The sequence below is a fragment of the Hirundo rustica genome, chromosome 1 (genome assembly GCF_015227805.2).
Source record: "Hirundo rustica isolate bHirRus1 chromosome 1, bHirRus1.pri.v3, whole genome shotgun sequence".
NCBI classification, from domain to species: domain Eukaryota; kingdom Metazoa; phylum Chordata; class Aves; order Passeriformes; family Hirundinidae; genus Hirundo; species Hirundo rustica.
The window spans coordinates 103,207,488-103,230,200 of record NC_053450.1 but is presented as its reverse complement, the minus strand read 5'-3'; the positions used below and the strand labels follow the sequence as shown (position 1 = coordinate 103,230,200).

At 44.3% G+C, this 22,713-nt stretch overlaps 3 protein-coding genes across 9 annotated transcripts; 2 read left to right on the top strand and 1 right to left on the bottom strand.

Annotated features, from left to right (window-relative positions):
* Positions 1 to 5,093: 5,093 nt before the first annotated feature.
* Positions 5,094 to 7,608, bottom strand: MRPL32 (mitochondrial ribosomal protein L32). Its single transcript, XM_040054550.2, has 3 exons — positions 7,331 to 7,608; positions 6,261 to 6,445; positions 5,094 to 5,794 (listed from the first exon to the last, which is right to left on the bottom strand). The coding sequence occupies exons 1-3, from the start codon at positions 7,452 to 7,454 to the stop codon at positions 5,540 to 5,542; spliced, it is 564 nt and encodes a 187-aa protein (XP_039910484.1). The 5' UTR covers positions 7,455 to 7,608; the 3' UTR covers positions 5,094 to 5,539.
* An 85-nt stretch (positions 7,609 to 7,693) lies between these two features.
* Positions 7,694 to 13,454, top strand: PSMA2 (proteasome 20S subunit alpha 2). Its single transcript, XM_040054538.2, has 8 exons — positions 7,694 to 7,845; positions 9,617 to 9,693; positions 10,258 to 10,390; positions 10,775 to 10,897; positions 11,240 to 11,321; positions 12,395 to 12,468; positions 12,919 to 12,976; positions 13,054 to 13,454. Exons 1-8 carry the CDS (start codon positions 7,805 to 7,807, stop codon positions 13,168 to 13,170), a joined length of 705 nt encoding a protein of 234 aa, XP_039910472.1. The 5' UTR covers positions 7,694 to 7,804; the 3' UTR covers positions 13,171 to 13,454.
* Positions 13,455 to 18,150: 4,696 nt separating this feature from the next.
* On the top strand, positions 18,151 to 22,098 carry C1H7orf25 (chromosome 1 C7orf25 homolog). 7 transcript variants are annotated; one of them, XM_040081585.2, is made up of 2 exons: positions 18,151 to 18,319; positions 20,524 to 22,098. In XM_040081585.2, exon 2 carries the CDS (start codon positions 20,540 to 20,542, stop codon positions 21,806 to 21,808), a length of 1,269 nt encoding a protein of 422 aa, XP_039937519.1. In that variant the 5' UTR covers positions 18,151 to 18,319; positions 20,524 to 20,539; the 3' UTR covers positions 21,809 to 22,098. The 7 variants fall into 7 exon arrangements, 6 of the variants coding, with proteins under 6 accessions (XP_039937519.1, XP_039937487.1, XP_058279058.1 ...); XM_040081553.1 differs by lacking the exon at positions 18,151 to 18,319 and adding an exon at positions 18,452 to 18,568; XR_009208442.1 differs by lacking the exons at positions 18,151 to 18,319; positions 20,524 to 22,098 and adding exons at positions 18,654 to 18,683; positions 19,926 to 19,945.
* Positions 22,099 to 22,713: the final 615 nt, after the last annotated feature.

Sequence of the window (22,713 nt, the reverse complement as noted above, 5' to 3'; positions counted from 1 at the left end):
TTTTATAAATAACCCTCAGCATTTGAGGGTACATCCCACCAAGGCCCATGGAATTGAGAGTGTTAAATTTGCTTAACAATGCTAATCTGATATTCCTCAATACCAAATCTTTTCTGAGGACTTCTTTGCTTGCCTATAGAGTCAGATATTCCTGAGGGTTGCCTTACCAGTGAACACTGAAGAATAGACCTTTGATAACTCTGCCTTCTCTGGATCCTTTGTCACGATCAGTCAGTAGTGAGCCTACGTTTTCCCAAATCTTCCTGTTGCTACTGATGTACTGGAGGGAGCCCCTGTTGTTGTCCTTGATATCCCTTGCCAGATTTAATTCCAAACAGACCTTAGCATTATAGATCTCATTCCTGTATACTCTGAAAACATTCCTATATCCCTCTCAAGCGCCCAAGAACCCTGCCCCTTTTTTCACAAACTTCCATAAACTTCCCTGTTCTCTTTATGTTTTGCCAGAAGCTTCTTGCTCATCCATGCAGTCTCTTTCCGCTTTGCTTGATTGCTTACCTATAAGGATTCACTGATCTTGATCTTGATTTTGATCTTGGAAGAAGTGATACTTATTCAGCTTTTTTCCTACAGAACTGTCAAATATTAATATCTAAAAAGCAACTAAGTGCAATTGGCAAGGTGTAATTTGTCCTATATGTGGGCAAATCAAAGGACCTTCACCTCTCTCTAAAATACACTGCCCTGTGGAAAAGGTGTGTATGCATCTGCCTTATTGCTTGGCTAACCTCACCTCTAATGTGCCAGTCCCATCTCACGCAGCTCTGTCAAAAGTTTGCTTTCCACTCCACATCCTGCTGGACACCTTTCATTGGCTCTACTTCTGAACAAGCAAAAAAATAGACATGACTGGACTAAATCCTGTTTGGACAAATCAAAAGGACTTACGTTGTTTGCTTGGATACTGTCAACTGAATGGCATCAATTTACACTTATCAGCTTTCATTATGCCCTTACTTTATGAAGGAAATGTAATATCTCCACTAACATCTGTTACTACCAGTTATCCTTCAAAGCATGGGATCCAGAGCAAGGAAAGGAAAACTGAAACATCCCAGCACACACCAGCCCACTCCTTAAGCAGGCATAAGGAGCTCAGCCATCTACAAATTAAGGCTATTGTGGAAATTGTGGTCCTGTGTCCTCCACTTTCATATTCCTACAGTCCACACTGCCACATTTCTGTCAGAAAAGATCCCTATGGGGAGATCCCCACCAAAAAACCCATGATGTAGAAAGACAGGGAACAGTTTGAAGTCAGCATAGCTCCCTGAACCAGGAAACAAAGGAGCACATACACTCAAGTACTAAGGAAATAGAGGGATGACCCAGACACCCAGGTAGTGTTCTGCTCAAGTCCCTTTGGTGGTAGAGAAAAACAATGAAAGGAATAGGAGAGCCCACATAACAAATGGCTCAAGGGTTGGTGTCATCCACAGAATACTGGGTTCTTTGATCATGGGGCAGCTTTTATGGCACCTGGCCTGCTGGAACAGGATGGGCTGCATTTCTCTGTTAAGGGCAGAAGGATTTTAGCTCATGAACTGGCAGAACTCATTGAGAGGGCTTTAAACTAGGTTTGAAGGGGGAAGGGGATGCAGCTGGGCTGCCTGGAAGCAGGCCCAAGGGTGGTAAGCCAGAGTTACAGGTGAAATCAGTAGCCCAGCTGAAGTGTGTGTATACCAATGCACACAGCATGGGTAACAAACAAGAGCTGAAAACCATGGTGCAACAGCAAAGTTGTGATATAGCTGCCATGACAGAAATGTGGTGGGACAACTCACATAGCTGGAGCACTGCGCTGGATGGATACAAGCTCTTCAGAAGAGACAGGAAAAGGGGAAGTGGTGGATGGGTGGCCCTTTACAGTAGGGAGGCTTTTGATGCCGTAGGTATTGAAACTGATGATAATGGAGTTGGATGCCTGTGGGTAAGAATTAAGGGAAAGCCAACAAGACTGACATCCTACTGGGAGTCTGTTATCGTCCACCCAACCAGGAAGAAGAGGTGGACAATTTAATCTATAAGCAGCTGGAGAATGTTTTAGGATCAGCCCTTGTTCTTGTAGGCGGCTTCAACCTGCCAGACATCTGCTGGGAACTTAATACAGCAGAAAAGAGGCAGTCCAGGAAGTTTTTAGAGTGTGTGGAGGACAACATTTTGTCACAGCTGGAGGGTGAGCCCACCAGGGGAGGGACTATATTATACCTATTGTTTGCAAATAGAGATGGGCTGGTGGGAGACATGGTGTTTGGAGGCTGCTTTGGGCACAGTGATCATGGAATTATAGATTTCTCAATATTTGGTGAAATCAGGAGGAACATCAATAAGACTCTCTTTTTGGACTTCCAGAGGGGAGACTTTGGTCTGTTTAGGAGACTTGTTCAGAGAGTTCCTTGGGAAGCAGCCCTTAAAAACAAAGGAGTCCAGGAAAGGTGTGCATGCTTCAAAGCAGAGATCTTGAGGGCAGGACTGTCCCTGTGTGCTGAAAGATGAGTCGATGAGGCAAACATCCAGCCCAGATGGGCAACGAGGTTTCGAAGGAATGTAAGAATAAAAAGGGGATGTATCATCTTTGGAAGGAGGGGTCAAGTCTCTCAGAAAGTATTTAAGGGGGTTGCTGGGGCATGTAGGAAAAATATTAGAGAAGCCAAAGCTCAGTTTGGACTTAATTTGGCAACTTTTGTAACGGATAACAAAAATGTTTCTACAAATACATTAATGGCAAAAGAAAGGGTAAGGCCAACCTTTGTTCTCTACTGGATGCAGGAGGGAACTTAGTAGCTGCAGATGAGAAGGCAGAAGTGCTTAATGCCTTCCTTGCCTCAGTCTTTAGTGGGAAGACACCTTGTTCTCAGGACAACTGTCCTCCTGGGTTGGCAGATGGTGTCAGGACAGAATGGTCCCCCTGTTATCCAGGAGGAGGCAGTCAGAGAACTGCTGAGCTGCTTGGATGTTCATAAATCTATGGGCCCAGACAGGATCCATCCCAGGGTGATGAGGGAGATGGCAGACGAGCTTGCAAAGCCACTCTCCATTATTTACCAACAGTCCTGGCTCACTGGCGAGGTTCCAGATGACTGGAAGCTGGCCAATGTGATGCCTACTCACAAAAGGGGTGGGAATGAGGATTCTGGTAATTATAGGCCAGTTAGCCTGACCTCAGTACCCAGTAAGGTAATGGAGCAGTTTATATTGAGTGTCATCACACAGAATTTACAGGATGGCCAGGGTCTCAGGCCCAGCCAGCATGGGTTTAGGAGAGGTAGGGTGTGTTTGACCAACCTGATCTCCTTTTATGACCAAGTGATCTACCTGGTGGATGCAGGAAGGGCTGTGGATGTTGTCTATTTGGACTTCAGCATGGCCTTTGACACAGTCTCCCAGAGAATACTCCTGGCAGCCCGTGGCTTGGACAGGAGCACTCTTTGCTGGGTTAGGAACTGGCTGGATGGCTGGGTCCAGAGAGTGAACGGTGCTGAATCCAGCTGGGGCCAGTCAGCAGTGGTGTCCCTCAGGGGTCTGTGCTGGGGCCAGCTCTGTTCAATATTTTTATTGATGACATGGATGAGGGAATTGAGTCCTTCATTAGTAAATTTGCACATGACACTAAGCTGGGAGCGTGTGTCAATCTGTTGGAAGGTAGGATGACTCTGCAGAGAGATCTGGGACAGCTGGATGTATGGGCAGAGTCTAACAAGATGAAGTTTAATAAGTCCAAGTGCTGAGTCCTGCACTTTGGCCAGAATAACCCCCTGCAATGTTATAGACTGGGGACAGTGTGGCTGGACAGTGCCCAGGAGGAAAGGGACCTGGGGGTACTGGTCGACAGCAGCTGAACATGAGCCAGCAGTGTGCCCAGGTGGCCAAGAGGGCCAATGGCATCCTGGCCTGTATCAGGAATGGTGTGGCCAGCAGGAGCAGGGAGGTCATTCTTCCCCTGTACTCGGCACTGGTGAGGCTGCACCTTGAGTGTTGTGTCCAGTTCTGGGCCCCTCAGTTTAGGAAGGACATTGAGATGCTTGAGCGTGTCCAGAGGAGACAACGAGGCTGGTGGGGCACTTGGAACACAAACCCTGTGAGGAACGAGTGAGGGAGCTGGAGTTGTTTAGCCTGGAGGAGACTGAGAGGTGACTTTATCACACTCTACAACTCCCTGAAGGGTGGTTGTAGTCAGCTGGGGATTGGTCTCTTTCTCCAGGCAGCAACTGACAGAACGAGAGAACACAGTCTTAAGCTGCAGCAAGGGAAATATAGGTTGGATATTAGGAAAAAGTTTTTTACAGAAAGGGTGATAAAGTACTGGAATTGTCTGCCTGAGGGAGGTGGTGGAATCACCATCTCTGGATGTTTAAAAGACTGGATGTGGCCCTCGGTACCATGGTTTAGTTGAGGTGCTGTTAGGGCATGGGTTGGACTCAATGATCTTGAGGGTCTCTTCCAACCTAGTGATTCTGTGATGGGGTTGGAGCAGGTTTGCATTTTTTGGCAGCAAATAGCTACTAGGGTGGCTGAGCCACAATACCAAAGAGTACTGTGCATATACTGAAATTCCAAACAAAAACTGAAAACAGACTTAAACCCCTAATGCAGTGGTACTGCTGTGCGGCTAAAACCAAAATGAAAATCCAGGCAGGTGCTGCAACTGTACCTCTGAAGTGGAGAGTGGAAGCAGAGCTGCCCCTTCTCTGCCCAGGACTCAAGCCTAAGGTACCGTGGCTGTTCGCAGTCTTCCAAGCACATACTGACCACCCAGACTACTGAACAGCTGCAAAGAGACAGCTTTGACCCCTGTCATATTTACAGATTTCCAGTCGTTACACTTCAATTTGGTTTTTTACTCAAGTGTATGTTGGGGGGGGGAAACAGGCTTTCCACATCCATTTAAGATAGAAAACTATCTTGTATACTGACAATAACAAGGAACACTCAACCTTCATCCAGTGCAGAAAAAAAATGTAAATACTATGTCACAACCACTATTTTGGTCAAACCTAGGACTATCACCCATTATCTCAAATGGCAACACTGTGGAGAGATCCACACAAAGGAAATAACCAAGTAACTGCATCTTTCATTGCAAATATTCTTTGTTTCTAATCAATATTACTTTTAAACATTTTTTCTCCTTCAAAAGAGCAGCAGCCTAAACCAGAAAGCACATTTCCCTGGGACACTTAACAAATTTTACTGTAGAACCATGAATTTAAAATATGTTACTTACAAAACTAGCAGAGAACATTAGCATACAAATTGTTCAGGGTATGGTACACAGATATCTGAGGCAAATCCTGATTCTCTCAGTTGACTGCTGTGCTCTGTCACTGAGAAGCGTTTCCCACTGCATAGTAGAGAAACAACACCAGGCTGTAAAATCATATGGCAGGACACAATTCAAGCAGGCCTCCCAAAAGTACAGAGGAGTTCTGTTCACACTGAGTGAATGAGGAAAACACTCTTGAAAATAATGAATTCTCTTTCTGCAGCAATTGCTTTTGCCACCATTAATTCTACAGCATCAATTTTGAACAAACCAAGATGGACGCTTCCTGGCTCTTTCAATGATCCGCTTGCCTTCATCTTTTTCTGTGGGTTTTTCTCCTTCATAAAGGACAACAGTCTCTACAGCTGGAGCATTAAATGGTCCTCCTTCCTTCTTGTGCATTTCCATCCGTATCAGTCGAGTTTCCTCTTTGACCTTTGCGTAACAATAGCCACAAAGGACGTGTTTCTGCTTCAAGTTTCCGCATTCAGGACAAACATCTATGTTCCTCTAAAATGACAATGGAAAACAGGAAATTTTGTAATTTGAAGAGCAGCAAAAAAAGAAACAGAGAACTACTACAAATAAAATTGTTATATTAGAGAAATTCACCTACCATTTCAAAATGTATTCTTCTACGTAACTTTTCTGTTATGCGCTGCTATGTCAAATACTCACTACTAAGAAGAGCCTATAGATGCAGTATCTAAGTCATGAACTCAATTAGATGCACAGAAAAAGTAAGCCTTTTCCATTTATATTGTCTGTTCAGCCAACATTTTGTTGGTTTGCACCTCAAGTGTCACTGTTCATTTAACCTCAGACTACTGTCACACATGATGAATGTACCTGTTACAAAGGATTTACAAGATTACAGGATCTTTTAAGCTTACTTATTTATAAACAAAGTCCAGAGAGCTTTTAGTCAGTACTTCCCTCTGCAATGATTCCTCAAAACAAGGGCTTTGCTGCTTACCTTTATTTCTATGAGCTTGGTGGGATGCCTCCGCCTGCAGCGGTTCACCTCGATGGTGCGCCTGTGCTTCGGTGCCGCCATCCACACAACGCTCTCCAAAAGGCTTGGTGCCTCGGCACTGCTCTCACCAGCATCATTTATCCCTTGTGGAACAAGAGCTGGACCTTGAACAGCTAGTGCTGGTCCTGCAGGAGAAAGGAAAACAGTGCTTGTTGTCCCACTCTACTCTGTACTGGTGCAACCTCCCCTTGAATGCTGCGTGCAGTTTCAGGCACCACAACAGAATAAGGATATAAAGCTCTTATGTAGCATTCAAAGGAGGTCCACAAGGATGGTGAAGTGCCTGGAGGGGAAGCCATACAAGAAGCAGCTGAGGTTATTTCATCTGTTCAGCCTGGAGGAGACTGAGGGGAGATCTCATCACAGTTTACAACTTCCCCATTAGGGGAAGCAGAGGGGCAGGCACTGATCTCTTCGCTGTGGTGACAGGGCTCAAGAGAACGGCATGAAGCTGAGTCAAGGGAGGTTTAGGTCAGACATTAAGAAAAAGTTCTTCCCCCAGAGGGTGATTGGGCACTGTAGCAGGCTCCTCAGGGAAGTGGTCACAGCTCCAAACCTGACAGAGTTCAGGAAAAGTCTAGACAACGCTCTTGGGGCTGTCCTGTGCAGGGCTGAATTGGATTTGGTGATCCTTGTGTGCCCCTTCCAGCTCACCATAATCTGTGATTCTGTGAGAAAGAAACTCCTTACGGCCAAGACCCATTTACGTGCGGTCGAGGAAACACAACACGAATGCTGCCGTCACCCACGAAGCAAGGCCAGAGCGGCGCCCCCGCCCCGCTCCCTCACTGACCCCCGGGCCGCGCCCTCCTGCCCCAGCGCCCTCCCTCCCTCCGCCCTTCAGAGGTAAAATGAGTTCCTCAGGCCCGATGTCGTCCTCTCACAGAATCACAGAATAGATGGTGTTGGAAGGGACCTCTGAGATCATCTACTCCAAACCCTTCCTAAGGCCGGTGACACAAGAACGCGTCCAGTTCTTTCAGCTGGGCGGAGAAGAGGCCGGGACCTACCCCAGGGTGAGCTCTGACCCGCGAAGACACCCGGCCAGAGGCCGCTCTCCAGCCGACCCCAGCAGCGCTGGAGCAGAGCGCGAAGCCGCGTCAGCGGACAGCGGAGCAGCACCAGCACCGCCATAACCCCACACGGTCCCGCGAGCCTTCGGGGGAGGCGCTCCTGTTCCTGAGCCTTCTGGGAAACCGAGTGCCCTCAGCCGGTCAAGACATTGCAGGTAGACTGGACCGAGACTCCAAGTCCCAGCACTGCTCTCGCCACCAGGAGGGCGGGGCAGTGGAGGGCGGATTGAGGACTCAGACTCCCAGCATGCCTCACGGCGCGCCTCTCAGCCAACCGCATCCCGGCACGCTCAGCAACCGGCCACCATCCCGCCAATCAGCGTGCTCGCTGTGCCTTCGCGCTGGAAGTGGGAGCGGAGTCTGCGCCTGCGCCGAGGAGCTGGCGCGGGGAGCGCAGGGGCTGGTGCCAAAATGGCGGAGCGTGGCTACAGCTTCTCCCTCACCACCTTCAGGTGCCTGGGCGGGGGCAGTTGTGCGCTCGAGGGATGAGGCGGGTGGGCTGCCGGGCAGGAGGGAGAACGCCGCGCAGCCTGAGCGGAGTGGTCTGCCGGCGGTGGCGAGGCAGGACCGAAGGGGCGCTTTGCAGAGTCATCGGGCCTGCGAGCATTGGGGGGCTGGACGTGGATAGGAGTGACGGCCGTGGGCAGAGCGGCGGGGGTCAGGCGCCCGAGGGGGACACGCAGCTGCTCAAAGGCTTCCTGAAGAGTCGCGGGGAGGGTCGTGGGTCCCACCTGGTGTGTATCGCTGACCTCAGGCTCCAGTGCGGACGCCGCTTGTGTCTCCTCGTTGCTGTGAGACAGAGGTGCTGTAGGATCACGTTAAGGTCTGTCTCGAGACTGGTAGTGCCTTACACGGAGTGCTTGGCTTAACAAACTCGGGATCACCACATACACACCATAGGCTGGGGAATAATTCTGTGATTCTGAGCTAACTGGAGATGTGTGATGACAGCTGAGCTATGGTGTCCTGAGAGCTTGCTTCAGAACAAACTTTGCAGATGTGGGAATGAGTAAAGCAGATGAGTTTTTAAATAGTTTGTCTTCCTTCCTGCTGCACTTGGCAGTTGCTGCTCTCCTTGCAGCAGCTCTCCTTGGTGTTGTCCAACAGCCTGAATGTGGGATGCTGGCATGCACAGAGTGAATATGCTATTGAAGTGGGGTTGGGGTTTGAAGTCTGAAGTATTGAAGTCTGTTGAGGTTTGCTCTAGTACTTAGATTGAAGATTAATTCAGAGTAAAGGAAATGACTTTCTTTTTTCTTCCCCCCCCCCCCCCCCCCCCCAAGTATTAAGGTACTCAGATCTATATTGCATATAGAAAAAAAAGTAAAACTGGGCACAAGAACCTTTATGCTGGTTGTGGTGAAGTGTCCCCTTAATTTCAGTGGAGAGTCTCTGTGTAATTGCAAGAGGGATTGCTAAAGCTTGTTGCAGTTGAACAAATTAAGCAGTTCACAATCTAAAAGGATGAAAAGAATGGATGGAAGCAGCCCAACATGCTTGCTCTGCTCAAGTAGATTGAATTCTTTATTAGCTTTCACAAATGGTTTCCTAAGGGAGTTACAAACTTTTTCTATTTTACAGAAGCACTACGTGGCTGCAATGATTTCCACTATTTTATAGTGGAAAAGGCAGAATTACTACTTTGTCACCCTTATACTTGTTTCCTCAGTGTATAAATGACTATACTGATTGATTATTGCTTGCTTTGTTTTCTTCGTCTAAGCACTGAGTTACATAATACCCCATTTTACTTCTGCAACTATTAAAGCAGCAGTGTCTGAAATACAGCCTAGGGAATAGATCCACTTGCAAAATCACTTGTCCAGTGAGTGGCAGTCTCTGGTGTCCTTTATCCTGGGGATGGAGAATGGACCCCTCCACCCCCCCCTCTTTCTGAACAAGTTAACTTTTATTTTGCTTGACACCTGCAGCTCTATTCTGATGATTCTGCATTCATTACCAGGACAACGTAGATTGTTAAAACAAAATGCAGGAATACCTGGGCATGGAATGGGAGTTGTTGCTGTCTTGTGCCATTGACCTCATGTGCTTGTCAGTCAAAAAGCAAAGCTATGTTTTGGTGGTTCCTTTCTGCAGTGAGCATCAGTGTCTTGAAAGCTTTTGGAAACCACACATACAATGTAATTTCAATAGGAAGTCATGACACAGCCTGAAGATTTTTCCCACTGAGTGGAAAACTTTATTTTGCATCTTCTTTTTTAGTCCTTCTGGAAAGCTTGTTCAGATTGAATATGCTTTGGCTGCAGTAGCTGCAGGAGCTCCATCAGTTGGGATTAAAGGTATGTCCTGAAAATACTTTACTGACAAGATTTAGGGTTTTGGCTATTTTTTTTGAGAGAACTAAACTAGTTTGGATTATGTACTGTGTCCTTTGTATTGGATCCTTCTTTATTTTTTCTTCGGTTACATATTTTGTTGTTCTTTCAGTGGGTTTTCACATATTTTAATAGGTTTAATGTTTTGTGGAGTTCTTTTTTTTGATGATTTTGGAGACATGCAGCTGGTAGAAGCAAATGTTTGGTTTTGGGTTTTTTTTTTGAGTGTTCCTGTCCTTATATATAGAAATAACATACAAAACAAATGTTACATAGATTGCTAAATTATTAATGTTTTACAGAATCTTTAGATTCTGGGATTATGAGAGGTGTGTGGTTATTTTAAAAAGAAACTATGTGTTTATTGGGTGTATTCATCAAAGTATCTTTCTTTAACCTGATTGTAAGCTTGAACGGATTTTAAAAAGGAAGAAAGTTTTTATAGTTTTAACAAGTTTATTCTGTGTTCTGTGTTTTGACTGCTAATTTTAGTTTAATTTCTAAATTTTTTTGTTGTTCTTTTTCCAGCTGCAAATGGAGTGGTGTTGGCAACTGAGAAGAAGCAGAAATCTATTCTGTATGATGAAAGGAGTGTCCACAAAGTAGAACCAATTACCAAACATATAGGTTTAGTGTACAGTGGTATGGGTCCAGATTACAGGTATTAAAACATTTTTTTGATCACTATTTAGATGCATATTCCTACAAGAAGTTTACGTAACAGGTAGCAATTAGCTGGTTCTTTATAAGTGTATGTCATAATACTGTATTGCACTGTAAATGACATTCATTTGAAGTTTTTCTTAATATATTCATTAACTTGTCAAATAACCTTGCATCTGAAGAATGAAACCAGTGTAATTCAACCTTACTTTTACTTTAAATATTTCAACAATTACTTAGTTGATAAAGATAACTCAGCACGGTCTTGTGTTCTTACACTGATGTTGCGCCAGATGTACAACTCCTGAATAGACATTAATTATTACAAATTTCAGTTCTAGTTGGAGTTTTTTTGACATAGTACTTTTGTCTTTGTTTTCAGAGTACTTGTACACAGAGCTCGGAAGCTGGCCCAGCAGTATTACTTGGTTTATCATGAGCCCATTCCAACAGCTCAGCTAGTACAGAGAATTGCGTCTGTGATGCAGGAGTACACACAGTCTGGGTACGTGCTAGGATTGCAGAGTTGCTTAAAAAGATTGTGTTGTTTAAATGTAATGAGCAACAGCTACCCAGTGATTAGAGTTTTTGTGGAAAGGGCAGTTTTTCAGTGGAGAACGTGCACAGAAAGTGTGCCAGTGTGAGGAGCACTGACTGGCAATGGGTGAGAATGGGTTTCCACATCTTGCACACAAACATGTCAGCCAAGGCAAGACGCTTTGGTTTTGTTCTGTTGGTTGAGTCATACTTATTACAGCCCTGGTCTGGGGAGAAAATGAACTCATCCAAAATAATTGGTCACCTTTGACTTTCACTGGATAATTTATTATGTTTTGTTTGCCTGTAGTGGTGTTCGTCCCTTTGGTGTATCACTGCTAATATGTGGCTGGAATGAAGGGCGGCCATATTTATTTCAGTCTGATCCATCTGTAAGTATCTTACACTTGTAAGTTTTGCTGCTCTGATAAAACATGTGAAACTTTGCATGTGCTCATGAAATACTTTCTGTGGTGAGAAGAATAAAGAGCTAGAATGAAAGATAACTTCAGAAGTCAAAATGGGTCATTTTAGTAGGTGCCTGGAGCAAGCCTCCCTCATTCTCTGCTTACATGTTCCTGTACTGTTTAAGAGATGGCAGCTGTTTCTGAGGGAGAGCATCCCTTTTCATACCTTCCCATCTAGTTGGTAGCGCCAGTAAAAATGGCGTTCTGCAACAGCTACTAGGAAAAAAGAAATGGAACTGTTTATACTGCTCCAAACTGGATGGAAGTTAAGCCAAAACTTGTTGCATTGTGAAATGTAACACACATGCTTTGGTATTTAATGACAGTGGTTAATTTAAGTGAGTTTTTTTGCTGGGTTTGCACTGCACTTCAGAAAAACTACCTTTTGATGCATGTGTGAGGTGCAGTGCTTCAGACGAAAAAATGAGGTCACTGGAGTGATCAGTGCAGCTTGCAGTGGTTTGAATTACCTGATGCTCCAGTGTAAAAAGCAAAATGCAGATGCTTTGTTTAAGGCAGTTTGATTGAGGCATAGAACTGCTCATGGTCTTCATGCCAGAGGAGGGAATAGAAACGATGACTAAGTATCTTGGTAGTAGTGAACATAAATCAGATGGCTGATTTGGGACAAGTTACTTATATTACTTTATCTTCAAAAAGAATATGTTGGGTGAGCTTCAGTAAGGATTTGAGTGTACACTTTCTCAAAGGCAAACGTACTATTTTGGTTTAAGGAACCCCAAATCAAAACTATGCTAATAACTTACTAAATGCATCTTTGAAAGTAGCGGGAGGATGAAAATACACATGTTGTTTATTTTTATAGGATATGTTCCCATATAAAATTAGTTTCAATATGATCTAAAATTGTCTCCTGTAGTCTCAGTACACTCAGTATTTTCATAATTGTTTCTGTACTTTCTTACCAAGTAATTGAATATATAGCGTTTCACTAAATTACACAAAACAATTCAATCAATAGATTGTTGTTTCTACAGGGAGCGTATTTTGCCTGGAAAGCAACAGCAATGGGAAAAAATTACGTTAATGGGAAAACATTTCTTGAGAAAAGGTAATGTATTTGCTATTTCTCTGAAAGGGTACTGTGTTTTGTTCAGGTTCCATATGTATAAAATAGCCAATTTAAAATGCACACTTAAAATTGTAAGAACAAAGTTTTAAAATACTTAAGGTATGATGCTTCCAGTGTACTTTTTTACCCGTGCACAGGAAGTTTGATTTCTTTAACTCCAACTTTTGTATTTATGTAGAATTACTTGAGTGCAGTAAACGTTATATTCAGCATATTTGCAGCAATCGTTTATACAGTGTCAGTAGGAAAAGTAGGTGTTTTTTTTTTAAACAAAAAATAACATTGACTATTAATGCCACTATGCCTACAAGTAATATTTGTATGAGAAGCAGAAAGATTTTAGTAGTTTTGGGGATTTTAGAGACTCCAGGATTTAAAATTTGTAAAGGTTTTTGTCCTACACTGAAATAAATTAATGTCTGTTTACAGGTACAATGAAGACTTGGAGCTTGAAGATGCCATTCATACAGCTATCTTAACACTAAAGGTTAGCAAAGTGTTTAAGAAAGAAGTTTCTTATGTCTTCACTGATAGGATTCACTGAACTGTATTTTTTTTTAACAGGAGAGCTTTGAAGGGCAAATGACAGAAGACAATATTGAAGTTGGCATCTGTAATGAAGCTGGTTTTAGGAGGCTCACTCCAACTGAAGTTAAGGACTACTTGGCTGCAATAGCCTAGTAGAAACTGAGGTAGACTGTGTGGTTCACACAAAGGTCTTTTTAATTTTGGCTACTTAAATGTTTTTCTTTGCAGTTTTTGCATACTTATTTCTACATGGTTTGTCTGAAAGATTTTTTAAACATCATGGGTGCAAATACAACGGTCCTTGATATTGTAATACATGGAATCTTGTTCAAGATAATTCTTCCCTTGATACACAAAATACTGTACAAAATGTAAAGTTATAGTGACAGCTTGAAAAAGGCTAAAGAATAAAATCAAAGGCCATTGTTTCGGGGGAAGGTGTCTGTGTGTCTTTTCAATCCTAGCTTGTTTATCTACATGAAGCTTAGGTTTCAGTATCCTTATTGTTGAGGAAATAGTTTTTCAGATACAGTCACAATGAACTTACGTTCAGCCTTCTTTTAAAAAAATTAAATGTTAAATGACAGGGTAATTTTTTCACTTTGAAATATTGTTTAAATGTTAATTAATCTTCAGAAATAGTTTTATGTGGTGAAAAAGATCGTGTTCATTCACAAAGGGGCAGGAAAGTCTTCCATTTCAGGTGTTTACTGTGATCTGATTGAGGCTCTCTGCTTTTGACCCTCATGGTCTTTGTGTCGCAAGATCTTGTTTTACTTGAGTTATTTTCTTGGCCCTAGAAATTGCACTTTTTCAATCTTGAAATATTGTTAGGAAATGTAGAAGTAGTAACTCTTACTGAAAACAATGCATTTATCACCATCAATAAAAATCAATGGGATTTAAAAAACAGAATGAGAGTATGTAATGTAATTACTTTATCCCTTGAATTGTGCTGAAGTATTTTCCAACTCGCAAGATAATTCTAAAGATGTAATGAAAGGAAGGTTTAATTTGTGCACCATAACTTTTACAGATATCATTCTTTGGATATATCAATACATTGGTGTCTTGGTTTGAAAGACAGGTATCTGCTAGGGAGGGGCGGGGCCTCTCTAGGAATGGGGAATTCCAATCCCCTCCCTCTAAGTTATTATAATTTAGAAAATTAAAGGGGCTTTTTTGGGCAGAGCTATGGGGAAAGGAATAACAGTTCTTTACTAGTAAGAGTAACAAGGCAAACAAACAACAACAACTACAGCATTAATAATAAACAGAACCAGGAACCTCGAGGGGCTTTGTTTCACACAGCCCGGGGCAGTCTGGTCTCTTGGGACCCTGAGAGCACCAAGCTGGAATGGTGGAAAACTCTGGGGCTGGTGGGGTGTCCTGGCAGGCAGGGGGGTGTGCCGGCAAAGTGAGCAGTGCTGAAGAAGCCTTGATGGCTGGACAGGGCTGGCCCAGCTCCATAGCATGGCACGCAAAGGAGCTCAGAATTCCTAGGTACCCGAGCAGATGATGGTAATCCCCCCAACTGGACTTTCTGTTGACAGTGGGCTTCTCCCGCAGCAAACCGCAGCCTGACCATCCTCTCCGATGCCCAGAGCAAGGAAGAACCCTCAGCTCCCCCAGCCCTGTCCTTTTCCCTTCCCCAAACTTCGTGCGATCCTCTTCCCTCCCAGCCACATCTTCTGTGTGGATCAAGTACCATCTAAGCACCAGCACTTTGTTTCCTAATAACTCACAGGGAAAATACTTTAAGATAAAAAGGAACAAACCTAACCCCCAACAATTTGTTACATATGTAGAGTTGTTCAAGTAATAAAAACCTACATTTACCACAAAAGATATATTTACATTATCTTTTATTACCACAGGATAAATACCCTTTTTTTTTTTCAGCAGAAATAATCTGGTCTGCAGCCATTTAAGTTACTGTTTTCAGATTTTATATTTTTTAAAGCAATCTGATTGTTAAAATGTTGATAATGAAATGAGAGTGGTAGCTGGGTCAGTCCACTAGTACATAAGGCTAAGGATGTAGGGGAGCAGCCTGGCAGGTCCCACGTCAGCCAGCCATAACTATGAAGAACATACAGAATATGTGTAGAAAGTAGTGTATAAGCTGATTGACCTTTGCTTTCCAATGTCTGTCTTCTGATGGTTTATGTTATCATCAGGTGAATAAGAATTTCTGAAGCATGCCATAAATTAAGTTTTATTTCCTAGTGTCAGAAATAAAACTCTTACCAAATGGTTCCTTAAGAGTTCTGCCAGATCACTTTTTGAGTATTTTATCTGAAAACCAGGCGGTACTCTGATTCTTATTCTAGAGAAAATAAAACAACTCAGATCTGAAACTGAAAACTTTATATTGCTGCATCTTTGATTTAGAATATTTATGCACACTTAGTTTTTTAATGCTGTATAAATGTTCAAGAGTTTTCTACATGCAAAAATGTGTGTAGGTACTTCAGGAATTGACTGCAGTGGTTTAGTTGTCTCTGCTAATAGAAACTGGTCGCCTTCCACTCGCAAAAACACCCTGATGAGCAAAAAACACCCTGTGAAGAGCAGTTGAAACCAAAGTAAGTTTCAAACCATGGTAAATTGCTCCTTGTTTTGTGTTAAAGGATATGAGTAGGTGTAATAAATGAACAGGCCCAATTTCGTAAATCAAAAATTTAGAATTTTATTTTGAGACTTCAATTCAGTCTCTAACAGCCACAATTAAAAAGAACAGCGTCGAACCCCGGGTTTCGGCACTGGGTGAACACAGAAACGGACTCTATCGCTCCATATCTATCCTGTTCACAAAGTGTGCCCCGAGCCGCTGGTTTTTATACAGTCTTTTGCTGAGAGTGGAAGGTGACCGTAGTGCTCTTGCTTCTTGGTTGCCTCATTAGGTATTCATGTTCAGGTCTCTGGTCGGTTGAATAGGTTCTCGAAGTAAAACAATGTCTTGATTGCTGGGTCCGGAGACAGTTTTGGAAATGTTAAACTGGGCCGGAACAGATAAGGTATCTATCTTCTCTTAATCGCTGGGTCGTTAGCAGGTCTATCTCCAGGGGAGACACAGTCTATCTCATCATCTTTCCCATTCTTTGAGTTACTGGTTGTCCTGAGGCTTTTCCCGGCAGGGGCCCTCCTTGTCTTTCAACCCTCGTTTCCCCCTCTTACAGTTCAGGTTTTTTAACCCCAAATACATTTTAGGTTTTACAGACCGAACGCGAATTAACTTTATATTACATATTACATATCACAATACCTAATGCGAATTAACTTTATATTACATATCACAATACCTAACGCGAATTAACTTTATATTACATATCACAATACCTAACACGAATTAACTTTAGGTCACATATCACAGTAGGTCTTTATGGTCTACTGCCAGTGGTTTTCACTTCCCAAGCCTGGTGTGACTCTTTTTATACCGTTAAGAACTGAGTCACAAATCTCCCTGGTAATACTTGAATCCTGCAGTGAATCAGAGTTCATAGCACTTGGTATAATTTTGAGACAATATGCATAATATTTTGAATTCAGGCTTTATTTAAGTATTAGGTAATTTTCTTAGTGGTAGTCAGATAGACCTTGATACTATGCTGCTCTGATGGGGAAGGTGGTGTGGTTTCAAATGTGAGGTTCTTTTTTTAACTGCATGTGTAGAATAATAGCTAAATTTTATCTACTATTTAAAGGGAAATCTTTAAACTGCAGAGAACTAAGTAACATATTTTTCCATTTAAAGTCTTTAACATTTAAGGAAATAGTACTTTTAACTTGAAGATGTATTTCTTAAATAAAATCACTTCATGAGTGAGTGATACTAGTGCAATGGACTACCAAATTATGTGGTGATTGTGGTAATTTTCAAGAAATGCACTCTTTAGTTACATGAGATTAGCTTTTTTTTTTTTAATATTTTGTAGAAACTGCATAAAGGGGTCAAGGTGCAATAAGACAGACAAACACTGTTCCTTTGTGAGAAATGACAAATTACAGGCTTGGTTACTTCAGTTCACTATGAATTATAACTTTCTGTCATTTAACTTGTTCCTACTAATGCAGTCATCTGAAGGAAGAAAAAGAGACACTTGTCACTTGAAGCATGTAATGTTGATTTGCTTATCCTGGAAGAGTATCTGCTCCAAGGTCCTCAGGGTAGTGTAACATCTGTGAGAAATGGGCTTTGTTTAACAAGCGGGAATGGGATCTGAGAACAGTAACTTTATTTAATGAAGTATTTACTTTAAGTCACAGAATCACAGAATGGGTCAGGTTGACATCGGGTCCAACCTCCCTGCTTAAACAGGATCATCTTAGAGCAGAGGGCACAGGACTGTGTTTAGATGGTTCTTGAATATCTCCAGTGAGAAAGGCTCCACAACCTCTCCAGGCAGCCTGTTCTAGTGTGTTGTCACCCACAGTAAAGGACAGACAGGTGCAGTAAGCCACTTTCAACTTGCTTTGGCTTACTATTGCTTTCCAGATCTTGTGAAATCATTCAGACAAGTAGAGATCATCTCTCCCTGCAAGAATCGGCAGTCAGAAGCCAAGTCTCTCCCACACTCTAAGGGAGTTTTGCTGCACAGGGAGGAATGGGACCACAGCTCTGTCTGCTGCACGGAGGCAGGCCAGCAACTTGGGGCAAATATTGGGGACACATGCTCACATATTCACAGAATGGTTTAGTACTGCCCATTTTTGTTGTCCAGATGTAACAAACCCAGCGTGCACAGATCCAGCATGCATGGAACCAGGGCTGTTACTTCTCCAATGAAGATAAAAGTCCAAGGCTAATTTGTCTCTGCCTGTTCCTGTTACTCTGTGCTATTGCAGCCTCACACTGAATGCTGTGTGCTTTTTTGGACACCACACTGTAAGAAAGATACAAAGCTACTAGAGAGCGTCCAAAGGAGGGCAATGAAGATGGTGAAGGGCCTTGAGGGGAAGCTGTATGAGGAGCAGCTGAGGCCACTTGGTCTCTTCAGACTGGAGGAGACTGAAGGAAGACCTCATTGTAGTTACAACTTCCTCATGAGGGGAAGAGGAGGAGCAGACACTGATCTCTTCTCTGTGGTGACCAGTGACAGGACCGAGGGACTCGCCCCTGTGTCAGGGGAGGTTTAGGCTGGATATTAGAAAAAGGTTCTTCACACAGAGGGTGTTTTGGGCACTGGAACAGGCTCCCCAGCACCAAGCCTGACACAATTCAAGTGGTTTTTAGACAACCGTCTAAGGCACACGGTGTGACGCTTGGGGCTGTCGTCAGGAGTTGGACGCAACCATCCTTGTGAGTTCCTCACAACTCAGAATATTCTGAGATTGCGCCTGACCTGATTTAATGCATTTCGCCCTTGAAGGGGTTTCGCGAAAACCCGCAGGCACGCCGGGGAGCAGAGCCAGACCGGGCGGGCTGGGGCCGGCGGAGCGAGGCGGGTGGTGCGGCTGTCCCCGCCCGGCGGCCCCGGGGGAGGTGCCGGGCTGGGCCGAGCCGCGACACGCCACGCCAGCCCCGGGCGAGGGCTGTGGCTGCCGGGCTGTGAGTACGGGCTGCGGGGGCTGGCGAAAGGCGGCGACCCTGGGGGAGGGAGCGGGTCCGGAAGCCCCCGGAACAGAGGCGAGGCGGGCCCGAGCACATCACGTCCCAGCAGAGAGTAGGGGACGGGAAGAACAGGAGGGACAAGGGCCGGCGTTCCGCATCCGCCTGCTCCGCCGGGGTCGCCGTGTGGGCGGAGGGCGAGGCCGAGGGGCCGAGCCGGGAGGGGTGGCCGGGGGGCCGAGCCGGGCTGGGGCGAGCACTGTGGGGGCCGTGCCCTCACCCGAGATGGCGGCGCGGCTTCCCCGGCGCGGCGAACACGTGATGGCGGAGCGGCGGGAGGAGAGGGCCGGGGAGGGGCGGCCGCCGCCGATCCCCGCCCAAGGGGAGGTGGGGCGCTGGGGCGAAGTGAAGGAAGTGTGTGTGACCTTGTGGATTGTTGCGCCGGCGCGCAGTTGTGCTGGAAAAGTAGTTGCGTCTATGGTTTTATTGTCACTGCCGCCCTTGATTTACGCTCTGTCTTGAAGCGTGTGTGTGCGTAGGATTTACAGCTCCTGTGGGGAGAGGTGCCCACTTATTCGTGAGGTTGTACTCGTTGCGTTACGTGCAAAGATAAGCTTGTGACAGTGGCAAAGACTTGGAGGTGGCACGGCTGATTTTTCCGGCCCTGAAGAGAGTTAGTGAGTTGTGTCGGAAGGCAACAGGATTCCTGACCGTGAAGAAGCAGGAGGAGATGTTGCTCATGCTGGATGTGAACCAGGCCAGTAGCAGCTAATGCTGGCCGGGGTGGTTCCCACTGTTTGAAGGCAGGTCACTGAGTTGCACTGGCAGATCATGTTGTAGGAGCAGGTTGTGTCCCGTTGCTCCTTTTCAGTTGGAGTTTCATTTATCGTCTCCTTTAATACTAGTTTATTTGAACATGCAGGTTAGGTAAGAATTATAGGAAGAATTACAGTGTTTATGCTTGTAGTCAGGAGTCAAACTTGATTAATTCTACTATTCATAGCAGTTACTGTCTTAAATACACTATTGTTTGGTGTAGTATGAACCCTACATTTTCAAAGACATATTCAGTAAAGGAATTCCTATCATACTTTCCTCAAGGAAGGCCTATTAAAGTAATACAGATGTGAAAGAATAGGTTTATCAGATGCAACCCAGTAAATCTCTTAGTAGAATTAGAAAACAGCAATTTTAGCATGGGGATTCTCCTGACACCAGAATTATGAATCATAGTCTGTCATGAGGCTGTGTGATAGAAACATACAGTGGTTTGGGTTGGAAGGGACATTAAAGATCATCTAGTACCAACCCTCCTGCTGTGGGCTGGGACACCTTTTACTATGGTGCCTTTTACTAGACCAGGTTGCTCCAAGCCCCATCCAACCTGACCATGACCTTGACCACTTCAGGGATGAAGCATCCACAACTTCTCTGGGCAACCTGTCCCAGTGCTTCATCACTTTCTGAGGGGTTCATGCACTGAGTTGAACACTCCAGGTTGAAAGCTAGGTATGTGTAAGCATGGTGGGTAGCTTTTAATGATGTGATGAGAGGGAAAGGCAAGATTTGCTTATGGCATTAACTGTATTCCTAATTTTGCTCTGGATGGCAGCTTTTGCAAATGAGCTGTGAGAGCCAGTCACTCCTCTCAGTGGCTGGCTGAGCGAAGGTCTTTTACATAGCAGGTGGGGAGAAACCACAAGCTTGCAGGGTCTATGTGTAGACTTGAGTGCTGCCTAGTTGAGAACTGGCATCTTCTGAGGCTGTAGTTTGGATCCCTAAAGGTGAAGGAAAGGAATTTAACTCATCACTCATCCAGTTGCTTGTGCTTTACAATAGCTGTTGCACTTAAGTCTACTGCAAGGCTGGAGTGTATGCTGTTAGAAAGAGCTCTTTGGACTGTTTTTATTCTTGGCCATGCAATAACAATCTTCTCCTTTGTTCTCACTTGACAGGAATAATGTTTCCAACATGTCTGTGCAGTCGCTGCTTTGTGAAAGAATTGCTGTTGCCGAAGACTTGATTAAGAGAGCGGAAGCCCTTTCCAAGTCCCAGAAAAGAAGAATAGAAGGTGTGGCAAAGCTATGTAGCAAACTGAAGGCTGAGCTTAATTTCTTACACAAGGTAGAGGCAGGGAAAGTGGCCATTAAAGAATCCCATCTGCAGAGTACAAACCTTACCCACCTCCAAGCCATTATTCAGTCAGCAGAGAACCTGGAGGATGTTGTCAGTGTCCTCCATGTCTTTGCTTACGAGGACAGGTTTGGAGACAAACAGACGCTGGTGGTAGATGTTGTTGCAAACGGAGGTCACACGTGGGTGAAGGCCATTGGTCGTAAAGCTGAGGCCCTGCACAACATCTGGCTGGGAAGAGGCCAGTATGGTGACAAAAGTGTCATTGAGCAGGCAGAGGACTTCCTGCAAGCAAGCCGTCAGCAGCCAGTGGAGTACAGCAATCCTCACATCATCTTTGCATTCTACAACAGTGTGTCCAGTCCTATGGCAGAGAGGCTCAAGGAGATGGGAATATCTGTGAGAGGAGACATTGTTGCTGTGAACTCACTAGTAGAGCCATCTGCGGAAAACGAGAATCTCAGCACCAGTGAATCAGATGAAGAAGGCCCTGAACTCCTGCAGGTGACCAGAGTAGACCGTGAGAATTTAGTGGCCAGCATTGCTTTCCCTACCCAGATCAAAGTAAATGTCTGCAATAGAGTTAATCTGGACATCACTACCTTAATAACCTATGTCTCTGCATTGAGCTATGGTGGCTGCTACTTTGTCTTCAAAGAAAAAGTACTGACAGAGCAAGCAGCCCAAGAAAGAAGGGAGAGAGTCCTGCCTCAGCTGAAGAAGTTCATGGAGGGAAAAGAGCTCTTTGCCTGTGAATCTGCTGTCAGAGATTTTCAGTCCATCTTGGAAACGCTGGGAGGACCTGGAGAGAAGGAGCGAGCTGCATTGCTTGTTGAAAGAATTAACGTGGTGCCAGATCAGCCCTCTGACCGTGCCTTAGGACTAGTGGCTAGTTCAAAAATCAACAGCCGCTCTCTAGCCATTTTTGGAACAGGAGACACTTTAAAAGCCATCACCATGACTGCAAATAGTGGGTTTGTGAGGGCAGCGGCAAACCAAGGTGTCAGGTTCAGTGTTTTTGTCCATCACCCACGAGCATTGACAGAAAGCAAAGAGTCTTTTGCCACACCTCTACCAAAGCGCTGCCCATCTGATAATGGAGTATAAGTCATTAAATGAGTTAGTAATGGAAATACTGCAGGTACTGCAGTGGAGGCATTTGCAGAAACAGAAGAATCATAATAATACACTTTTGGGTGTGTATCAATGATGACAGCAACTAACAGTGGAAGAGCTCTTCAAGGGATTTGTAATATCTTTACTCCTTCCTTGAGGTTCTTTTTGGCCAGCTGACCATTAATTTATTCACTAAAGAATAAGAATTCAATGTAATTCGTTAACTGGCTTAGAATGTATTAATTGTACCCATCCCCATTAAAAAGTTCAGTTAAAATACAGTTACTGAGGTGCCTTTGTTATTTTTGTCCTCTTCAGAGAGGTAAAATTCATCATTTTAGATGTTCTTTCGGCTTGACTTCCATGGGACTTAAATCTTTCTTTCCCCTGTTCTATTCAGCCTTATTGGTTGATGCAGAGGGACCTTGTGCAGAGACCTGTGCCTTTTTGGAAGTGTGAAGATGTGTAGCCATGAATAGAAACCAACTTAAGCCTTCCTTGTCTTACTGAAAGGAACCTCTATATGTAGACCATGGTAAGACTGAATTTAAAATTCTTTAAAATTCTTGGAAAAAACAGTTGAAGTTGGGAGTTGAAATTGGATATTATTTGCATTAATATGTTGTCACTCTTGGGCTAAACTGGACCGCCAGTGGTAGCAGGCCAAAGAGGCACATCCACTTCCAATTTCTCTTAGCCTTTGTCTAAATGCAAAGTCTTGCTGGTTGTAAAGCCCAACTCAAAGCTTCAGATAACAGAATCCTAAACTGAGGCAGCATCCACGTAGTTTTTGATATTAGCGTGCTCTTTGCTGAGGACTCATGGTGAACTTGAGTCTGGCTTTGTTGCATGTGGATTACCTGAAACAAAGCCTCAGTGAGGCCCTTTGGTGTTGG